At 51.6% G+C, this 10,522-nt stretch overlaps 1 protein-coding gene across 1 annotated transcript; it reads left to right on the forward strand.

The window, feature by feature from the left end:
* LOC129681895 (pepsin A-5) lies at positions 1-8,367 on the forward strand. The gene is made up of 9 exons (XM_055614124.1): positions 1-53; positions 1,229-1,388; positions 2,852-2,969; positions 3,068-3,186; positions 3,590-3,789; positions 5,154-5,270; positions 7,308-7,452; positions 7,542-7,640; positions 8,166-8,367. The coding sequence occupies exons 1-9, from the start codon at positions 1-3 to the stop codon at positions 8,316-8,318; spliced, it is 1,164 nt and encodes a 387-aa protein (XP_055470099.1). The 3' UTR covers positions 8,319-8,367.
* The last annotated feature ends 2,155 nt before the right edge of the window (positions 8,368-10,522 follow it).

A 10,522-nucleotide genomic window follows, 5' to 3' on the forward strand; every position in this document is an offset into this window, starting at 1 on the left:
ATGAAGTGGCTCTGGGTTCTTGGTCTTGTGGCCCTCTCAGAATGCTCAGTCACGTAAGTAAAAATGAGTGCTAGCGGCTGTCTGCCTGGGTTCCTTCTCACCCTTGTAAAACTGCCTGACCCTCTTTTTGCCCTGCCCATCCCAGGGTGAAGAAGGAAATGAAATCCTCCCTGGCTTTCATAAAGTTCAGGTGTCCGTTCATCAGCGATAGTTTGCCAGGACTGCAGGAAGGGCCTAGAATTCTTGGGGCCAAGTGTCCAGGGCCACCCACCTCCAAGGGCACAAGTCATATAGTGAGCTGTGTGGATGTCACTCCCAGAATCTTTCGCTGCACAGCTTGGGCAGCTGAAGGGGTATTTCTTCTGCACTGCCTTTTAGATCTCTCTCAGGATGTCTGTCTGTCTATCTGTCTGTCTCTATAGATCTATATCTTCCCACCTCTCTGAGAGTCTCTGTGTCCACCGACCTCTATTTCTCTCTCTCTGGGCTCAGGCCTCATCATTTCCCTAACTCATCATTCCCCCGCTTTAGCTCTCTCAAATTTTCCATTTTTCTCTCCTCCCTCATTTCTGATTGAAACAAGGTGGGTTTAGAGGGCTTTTTCCACCTGCTCGCAGTGACACGTGCCTGTAATCTTAGCTTTTGGGAGGTGGGGAGAGGATGATCAGGTCATCCTCAGTTATATCTCAAGTCTGATGCCAGCCTAGAATACATAAGACCCTGTCTCAAAAAGAAAAGAAATGAAAACCAAGGAGGCTACCTGCTAGGCCTAGCTTTGTTGGTAACCAGCATGGTGACCAAAGCTGAGTCACAAGGTAAGGAGGCTGGGGGTAGAATGCCCTGCTCCTTCCTCCCAGGCTGCTTCGGGGAAGACAGTGCACTGGGCAGAGTGACAGCCATGGCTGTCACTGTCAGGATCTAATGGATGGCAGGTATTCATTCCCCTTCCATCATTCCCACCCCCAGCATTCAACTCTAGGGGTGTTATCTCCCCATCTTCCTTTCAGAAAGGTTTCGGAAGGGTCTTGTGGCTTGCTCCAGAGCAAATACCAAAACCTGGACTGGAAACCAGGCACTCAGTCATGGTCTTCCCGTTATGTTCTGTGCCTTTTCCAATAACAGCCTTCTTCGGAAAAAACCACTATGCAGCTGCAATGTAAGGTGTTGCCTCTTGGCAGCCTGTGGCAGCTGTCTCTCACTTACTTTCCTTCCCAATGCTCCTTTAAAGAATCCCTCTGATGAAGATTAAGTCCATGCGAGAAAATCTGCGGGAGAGCCACATGCTGAAGGATTACCTGGAGAAGTACCCTCAAAGCCGTGCCCGTGTGCTTCTGGAGCGGCGAGGGAACCCAGCAGTAACCTATGAGCCCATGAGGAACTACCTAGATGTAAGTGTAGCAGGAGCTGGGGCTCCTGAACGCCCCCTGGAGCTTCTGCCAGGCACTGTGGCCCCTCTGGAGAAGACTGAATTAGGGTTGGAGTTCCTAAAGCCAGAAGGGGTAGGGAGCAGGGACTGGGATGGCCCAGCAGTTGAGAACACCTGCTGCTCAAGTGTGAGGTCCGCAGTTCAAATCCCTAACATCCATGTAAGATACAAACTAAATGGAGCCACACACACCTCTGACTTTAGCACTGTGGGAGCGGAAACAGGAGAGTAGCTGGGGCTTGTAGCATGCCAGCCTAGCTCCATGTTCGGGGAGAAATCCTATCTCAAAAGACTAAGATGGAGAGTGAGAGAGCAGGATGCCCCGAGCCCTCCTCTGGCCTCTATTTGCATCACACATACACATATACATGAAAGAAAAAAAATTAATGGATGAGGAACGACAGGAGTCCCTGTGGTGGCTGGTTGGACCGAAACAATGACCAGGTAGGACCGCACAGACATCCTGTTCTATGCTGTGAACATGCTGGACTTTTGTACTTTTTCACCCGGGCTCCGAGTAAGGGTGAGCTGTGTCTAATGCAACGCCAACAAATCCAATTGCAACTCACGCTTGGTATCTCAGGAGTCCCCAACCCTGCAGACTCAGATTCCAACCAATGAGCAGTTAGTGGGCTCTGAGAGGGGCTAGATGCTGAGCCAACCCACAAGATGTCGTGTCTGAAGAGCAGAACCTGGTTTCTTTCTTTCTTTCTTTTTTTCTTTTTTTCTTTCTTTCTTTCTTTCTTTCTTTCTTTCTTTCTTTCTTTCTTTCTTTCTTTCTTTCTTTCTTTGGGTTTTTAAGACGGTTCTCACTGTATAACTCCAGCTGGCCTAGAAGTTACTATGCAGACCAGTCTGGCCTCCAGCGCACAGAGTTCCACCTGCCTCTGCCTCCTGAGTGCTGGAATTAAAGATGAGTGCCACCACACCTGACTAAGCCTAGTGTCTTACAGCCTAGCCAAAGAAGCAGACAGAGAACGAATGTCATCTGGAATCCCAGAAGTCAGAAGACTGAGGCAGGAGAACCATGAGTTTGAGGCCAGCCTGAGCTACATAGTGAGACCTCCCAAAAAGAAAGAAAGGGAGAGGAATGGAGGGAGGAAAAGGCAGGGGGCTGTAAACAAATGCCCAATGAGAGGACAGACTGAGTGGCCTTGAGAGTAATTGTTCTGACTTTGTAGAAGGCAAAGAGCACAGAGGCCCGGAGTGAGGCAGGAGGGCAGCCTGGAAGAGGCACTCAGGCTGAACCCTGACAGGTGGAAGAATTTAAGACCTTTGGGAGAGGATGGAGTGTTCCTAAAAGGAAGCCCTGGTTTGAACAGAGGCTTGGCAGTGTGGACAGCACTGTGAAGGCGGGCACCCCAGAATCCAGGTGAGAGACAGGGCAGCCAGGCTGGCCCTAGCCACAGCCCTTCTCTCCTGCAGCTGGTCTACATTGGTATCATCAGCATCGGCACGCCCCCTCAGGAGTTCAAGGTCGTCTTGGATACTGGTTCTTCGGACCTGTGGGTACCATCCATCTATTGTTCCAGCCCAGCCTGCGGTGAGCGCCCTGCCCTGCCCTGCCTGCCCTGCCCTGCCCTGCCCTGCCCTGCCCTTCATAAGCACACCTGAGGGTCACCTCCTGCCTGTGTCCTGCAGCTCACCACAAGACCTTCAACCCTCTGCGGTCCTCCACTTTCCTGGTCTCAGGCCGACCTGTGAATATCGCCTATGGCTCAGGAGAGATGTCAGGATTTCTCGCCTATGACACTGTCAAGGTAACCTGGGAGCCGGAGGCTGCCACAGGGCCTGGTTCTGGGTGTGAACACTGATGGCAGGGTTAGCTGGGAGTGCCTTTCTGCTCTAGCTGCCTACCCACCTTGTGGAGGCCCCACCCCATGAGGCCTTCTAGCCACAGGTAGCCAAGGTTCAGATTTGCAGTTTCTTCTCCAAAGGGGAGCACAAGTTGGTTCTGCCAGGAGCAGAAAGAGCTGTGTAAAAATAAACTACTTGCACACTCTACCTTGTTCCAGACAATAGGCTGAGCACGTCCTTCCAAATGACTCCATTAGTTTTCTCAGTAAGAGGGCATTGCTAGGGCTTCACCCCACAGGTGAGTGAACAGAGAGAGCCAGTGCCTAGTTTCAGAGCCTTATGTGAGAATGCCCTCTTCTCCCACAGATCGGGGACCTCACGGTTGTGGCCCAGGCATTTGGCCTGAGCCTGGAGGAACCGGGCACTTTCATGGAATATGCAGTCTTTGATGGTATCCTGGGGCTGGGCTACCCCGACCTTGGCCTTCAGGGAGTCACACCTGTCTTTGACAACCTGTGGATGCAAGGCCTCATCCCCCAGAATCTCTTTGCCTTCTACTTGAGCAGGTGAGCCTGTGCCACATCAGCCTTTTTCTAGGCTGTCAGTTGCATTAAAAATTGTTGACCTTCTGACCCTGAAGGGTCCTTAGACATAGTCTCATCCAGGCATCTGCCTGCCATGGACACCAAATCTGGCCCATCCTCTGCTTCTGTAAATAAGGCTTCACGGGATCATTTGTTTCTGTTTTGCCTGTGGCTGCTTTCATACTGCAGCAGTGGCATTGAGCTATTCAGTAGAGATGAATGTCTCCCAGTGTCCACAGCCTCCAGTACTGACAGTCAGACCCTCCACTGACTCCTTTAGTCTCATCTCTTCAGTCAGAGATGAGCTAAGGCTCTGGGAAGGGCTTTGCCCAGGATGGCAAACTCTAGTGCCCCATCTAGAGAAGCGGGACCCAAGCTCAGCCCTCAGGATTCTTCCCCATGATGGTGACCAGTCCATCAGCTCTTCAGCTACACTGAAGTTCCTGGTAGACTGATCTGGAGGACAAGGGAGAAAGCCAAGCACGGTGACAGGTCCTGTTGACACTGCCTCTTCCCTGCCAAATGTGGGATTTGATCCCGCATGTGGGGGGAGGGGGCAGCCATGTCTATGGCTGCGGGCTCTCCGAGAACCTGAGTTCCATGAATCCCAGCTCTCTAGCATGAGCCAAGCAGTTCTAGCTTAATGCAAGTGGTCCAGTCTCTCTCTGGCCCTTGGGAACACTTGAATCCGCACCACAATGATCCATTCATTCAACTACTTCTTATTAAGTACGTGCTAAGCACTGAGTACCGCTCTGTACACAGCTTGTGTGAGGATACAGAAAAGGGGGCGGGCAGAAGACAAGAAGGTATAAACAAAGGGAAATCAGACCTCAGGTAGTGACTGTGTCTGTGACAGCAGTGTATCAGGCGGGTAGAACCAATAGGCCTTAAAAGTGGGGGTGGGGCTCCCTGAGATGAAGCTAGACCTGTTTGAGCTAGAAAGCACACGCTTGGCTACCCAAGGCCTCAGTGTTCTGGAAAGTGACAATCCAGATAGGCAGAAGTCACACCCCTCTGGATGCAGTGTCTTTCAACCATAAAGTTGCTCTAGTTTCCGGAGGGGTCCAAATGTTCCACAGAATGGTGGGGTGTCCAGAGCCCAGCTCTATACCCATTATCCACATCTGGATCTCAGCTTTGCCACTCATGAGCTGTGTAACTGGCCTGGAGCAGGTACAAGGGCCTCCTTGTCTTAATTCCTAAGGATGGCCGCTGTGCAGGGCTGTGTGGGTGCGGATGGGCACACTAGCGGCGCTGGCAGGGTCAGGCATACTGCCAGGTCTAAGGGGCCTGGCCCACCGACCTCCACCGAGCAGTCAGCCCTTCCACCCTCTCCCCTCCAGCAAGGATGAGAAAGGCAGCGTGCTGATGTTGGGCGGAGTAGACCCCTCCTACTACCACGGAGACCTTCACTGGGTGCCGGTGTCCAATCCTAGCTACTGGCAGTTATCTGTGGACAGGTAAGCGCCTGGCTGATTCCTGCCCCTGGATGCTGCCTCCAACACGTGCACACACACGAACACACACATGAAGTAACACCGACCCATGCCCGTGCATGACGGCACCTGTACATACAACCACACACAAGGTCACTGACACATGGAGTCATAAGACAGTCACACAAAAATAGAAGCCTGCACGAGACATGCACAACCACGGAGACACACATACACACACAGACATCCAGTCTGCGGCACCGTAGACATACCCCCTCGAAGCCATGTGTATAACGGCTCAGGTCTCCTCAGCAGAATCACAGCCAGAGAAGGTGGTCAGGCCTCAGGCCTGGGTATAGAATGCTAAGGGAAGGGCAGGGCATCTACAGACCTGGATGGGTGGGAGTCTCTGGAAGAGGCCCATGCAGAGTGGAATGGGTGGGATACATGGTCTGAAAACCCGAAGAAGAGATGGGGGTGGAGGGTGTCCTATCGGACTGAACAGTCACAGTGAGCAACCTCCATCCTGGTTTGCCCAGGACTTAGAGCTTCCTGTCCAAAGCAGAGAAAGTCCTGGGCCCACAGTGAAGAGTATCACACCAGAGAATAGACAGGAGCAGAGATAAGTCTCCATCCTCAGACCTGAAAGCAACAAATACAGCCACACAGCAGGCCAGGAGCATGAACTAGAGACCCGGCCACCTGGGAACTGAAACACCTGAGCACACGGGGACGAAAACTGAGCAGACTCTGCACATTCGCCAGACGGAAGCTCAAGCAGCTCAAGCAGCCTTCCGGGACATCAGCAGTCTGGCCATCTGCCTTGGGCTTCCTGGGGTGCTGCCTGGTGCGTTGACACAGCGGCAGTCGGCTGGAGAGGTGGCCTCTTGTGTAGCAAATGGCTGCTTGTGTCCCCGCCGTGGAGCATGTGGCGCACACAGGGACCTACCTTCATTCCGGAGCTGTGGAGCTGGTCGGGCACAAGCGTTCCTTGTTGCTCCTTTCATTCATTTATTCTCTCAGATGTGCATACGCTGAGCATCACCGTGTGAGGCACCCAGTAACGGTGCCATCCAGTAGTGTGTGTGTGCATGAACCAGGGCGTCCTGCAAGCAGCGAATTGCCACCTCACCCCTTGCTAGAAATGAATAGGGGGAAAATGGAAGGAACCAAGAGAGGGACTGAATTGAACCTGCAGCTGGAAAAGGTGACAATTAGGCTGGAACTTGGGAGATGAGAAACCAGCCAGACGAAGGGGGCATGTGCAAACAGCCCTGAGGTGAGAAGCAGATCGGCGCACCTAATTACCAAAAGGATGGTGCTGGCGAGATGGCTCAGTCGGGAGGCTGCTGGCTTGCCTGTGGGAAACCCTGGGCTTGAGCTCCAGCATCAAATAAGCCAGGTGTGATGGGGCACAAGGCAGGAGGGTCAGAAGTATAAAGTCATCCTTGACTAGCAAATGAGTGTGAGGGCTGGAGAGATGGCGGAGAGGTTAAGAGCATTGGTTGTTCTTCCAAAGGTCCTGAGTTCAATTCCCAGCAACCACATGGTGGCTCACAGCCATCTATAGTGAGATCTGGTGCCCTCCTCTGGCATGCAAGTCCACATGCAGGAGAAACACTGTATAAATAATAAAAAATAAATAAATCTTCAAAAAAAGAAAGGAAGGAAGGAAGGAAGGAAGGAAGAAAATAAATGAGTTTGAGGCCAACCTAGGCTACATAAGACCTTGTCTCAAAACAAAGAAACAAATAAAACAGACCAGGTACCTAAAAAGACAGCAGATAGGGTGGCACCCAGACATAGTCCCAGCTCCTGGGGAATCCGAAGCAGAGGGGTCATTTGAGCTCAGACATTGGAGACCAGCTCAGAAAACATGGTCAGAACCTTTACTCTAAATAAACAAACAAACAAACAAACAAAAAACACAAAAAAAAAACAGAAAAAGGTAAAGTGACCGTGCAGGAGGGTGGATGTGGAGACCCGAAGGTCTGAAGTCTGGGAATGGGAGCATGGTCCTGTATAGTAATCCTGGTGTCCTCTTTGGCCCCTGCCTCTCAGCATCTCCATGAGCGGGGAGGTCATCGCCTGTGTTGGAGGCTGCCAAGGTATTATGGACACCGGTACCTCCTTGCTGACTGGCCCCCTAAAGTCGATCCTTAACATCCAGAATCTCATCGGAGCCAAGGCCTCTGGTGATGGCGAGGTAAAGATTATGTGGGAGGCCCGCTCTGGGTTATCCACGCGCTACTGCAGTAGGAGCTGGACTAACCTCCAGCCTCCCCATCTTTACAGTACGTCCTCAAGTGTGACGCCATCAACACCCTACCGGATATTGTCTTCACCATCGATGGCATCGCCTACCCTGTGCCAGCCAGTGCCTACATCAGAAAGGTGAGAGCCCTGCAGTGGGGCTGTTCTTCAAACCCTGGAAATAGCAGGAATTATCAAGGTTGGGCTTCGGTGGAAGAGGAGGGCGCACCCTGGTGGTGAGGATGTGCCGTTACAGGTTCTGCTGCTGTTTTCCTCACCGCCACCCACCACACACCTCACCCACCCCCACACCCGGGCAAGCACTGCCTGCCCACACAACAGCAAAAGCCAGTGTGGCATTCCTTTCTCCTCCCATAAATTTTGAGGGATCAGCAGAGCGTTTCCCAGATTGCAGAGGAAAGATGAGGCCTCATGTAAATAGGACCTGGGGGACTACGCAGAGGCAGCCAGGATAGGTGGATCTGCAGACAAGGGGCATGGAGGACAGTGTGCCAGCCCAGGATGCAGTGACTGAAGCTGCCCAGAGGGGAGGAGGAAAAGCCTGCTCTGCAGAGGGAGTGGCTGAAGCACGGTTGGGGGAAGGGGAAGAAGAAGAAGAGGCTGAGCAGCTGCCCACTGAGCTCCTGTATCACCACTCTTTTCCAGGATCATCCACACAAGTGCTGTAGCAACTTTGAGGATGGCCTAGAAGACCCGTCGGATCCTGAGATGTGGGTGCTGGGGGATGTTTTCCTGAGGCTGTATTTCACCGTGTTTGATCGGGAAAATAACAGGATTGGTCTGGCTCCTGCTGCATGAGTGCTGGGCCTCCTTCAGGGGCTAGCCAGGCATTCCCAACCCCCAAAACAGACCTGAATGCTCACAGGACATCCCCATCCTAGGAGCTCCACAAAGCCCTGTTCTGGGTAGGGAATAAAGACTGCATTCACAAAGCCACTGATGCTCACAGCTGCTCTTTCTGGGTCAACCGGGGATGTTGGAGTTAGTTTGGGTTTGGTTTAGTCTTTGAGACAGGGTCTCAGTCTGTAGCTCAGGCTAGCCTAGAACTCACTATCATAGTCTAGGTAGATATCCAACTTTCAGCACTCCTCCTGCCTCAGTCTCCAGAATGATAAGAAGCAAAACTCTACCATGTGGTCCCCATGGTAAGAGAAGCCAAGTCTAGCCAGCAGGAAAGAAGAGAAAGACTAAGGACAGATATAACAAAAGTGCAGAAGATAACAACCACAGGCCTAGAAGTCAGAGCATCTATTTCCTCCTTCTCTCCTTACTCTCCTTTCCTTCGAGTCTCTTTGCCTCTCAAGCTTCTTTTTCTTGCCTTTGGAGGTCAAGGACCTTGCTGCTACTAGCCCCAGGATGTCACATCTGAAGGTATCTGGACAGGAAGGACACAGATGATTAAAAAAAAAAAAAAAAAAACCAGAGTAACAGAGAGGGCTCTGGTTGGTCCGCCAGGAGTGGTGTGTCCATCGTGGACCAAATATCTTGGCCAGAGGTTAAAGAGATGCGGTGATTGTCTCTGCTTGGTCAGATGGTCTTGTCTGTGACCTGGAGTGATTGGCGGTTTTCTTTAGAACCACGGTGCTGGAGTGGAGAGTAGTCACTGAGAACAATGGCAAAGGATATTCTGGACGGCTAAGAGCACTTGATCTGGCTCTCGCAGTGTCTATCCTCTCCTCACTCAGAAAGTTGCTTAAAGGAAAATTAAAAAGAGGTTCTGGATGTCAGGCCTCATGGCACAAGCAGGTAATCTCAGTGCCTGGAGAGTCTGAAGCAGAAGGATACACAAGCTCGAGGCCTACCTGGGCTACCTAGTGAGGTCAAGGTCTGCCTGGGTGACTTAGTGATAGCCAACCAAGAGCTAAAAGAGGAGCTGGAGAGGTGGCTCCGCTTACCGCTCTATCAGAGGACCAGAATTCAGAGCCCAGCACAAAAACAACTGAATTCCACCTCCGAGGGATCCGATACCCACTCCTGGCCTCTCTTAGTACCTTCACACATGTGCACACACAGACATACATATAAATTAACCCTTTAAAAATGGAAAGGTAAAGGGGCTGGGGCTACAGCTCAGTGGTAGACCACTTGGCTGGTAAAGCGAAGCACCAGGTTCAATCCCCAGCACCTGCCCCTCCCACCAAAAAAAAAAAAAAAAAAAAAAAAGTTGTTACTTGAGATGAGCCATCCCAAACTTCTGGACACAGCTATTGGAACACTTTATTTGGACTGTCAGAATCTGACATACTTAGAGCTGGAGAGGTGGCCCAGCAGTTCAGAGCACTTGTTACTCTTGCAGAGGACCTGAGTTTGGTTCCAAGCACCCACATGGTAGCCCATAACCACCTGTAATTTCAATTCCTGAGGATCCATTGACTTCCTCTGACCTCCGGGAGCACCACATACACACATGGTGTATATATATGCAGGCCAAACACTTCAATAAATCTTTTAAAAACAAAAATGGGTGTACTTGATTTGGGATGGCTTTTTGAACAGGCCGAAGGCTACGCAGAGAGCAGAAGGAGCGAGCAGAATAGAGTAACACTCGGAGCCTGTTTCGATGCATCACACCACGAAAGCTGCTGCTTCAGTGTCAGCTCACGCGGTCCATGATCACTGGGCATCTGCAGGTCAGGCCTGTGGTGCACCCTGGGAACTTGCTTGGAGTCACAGAAACAGATCAAAGGGAGTGGTACAGCGGAGACTTGAGAGAGCCAGGAGGGATGACAATGAAAGATCCTGAGGAAATTTCCAGGTCGGGGGAGGAATGGCTTCCAGGCTACACACAGCGTACACAAAGGACAACCCAAAAGGAACACCCAGTTCCATGTCCCACCTCCCTGCAATGGTCCCAGAGGTCATCTGTCCTTGAACCCCATTCCCACTTCCAGGGTGCCTCACCATGAGAGCAGGTAGCCATCACGGGGGGGGGGGGGGAATGCTGTTATCCTCTAGTATATATGAAGACAATGAACTAATCATATACAACCTTCAGAACTCAG

This window comes from Psammomys obesus, unplaced genomic scaffold, assembly GCF_907164565.1.
Source record: "Psammomys obesus unplaced genomic scaffold, mPsaObe1.curated_primary_1811, whole genome shotgun sequence".
Taxonomy (NCBI): Eukaryota; Metazoa; Chordata; class Mammalia; order Rodentia; family Muridae; genus Psammomys; species Psammomys obesus.

What these genes read in the sequence shown, in the direction of transcription:
- LOC129681895 (XM_055614124.1), top strand. Translation starts at nt 1, where the DNA reads ATGAAGTGGCTCTGGGTTCTTGGTCTTGTGGCCCTCTCAGAATGCTCA. An exon ending in TCGCCTATGACACTGTCAAG is followed by an intron (nt 3,187 to 3,589) that starts GTAACCTGGGAG and finishes CTTCTCCCACAG; the next exon opens with ATCGGGGACCTCACGGTTGT. An exon ending in AGGCCTCTGGTGATGGCGAG is followed by an intron (nt 7,453 to 7,541) that starts GTAAAGATTATG and finishes CCATCTTTACAG; the next exon opens with TACGTCCTCAAGTGTGACGC.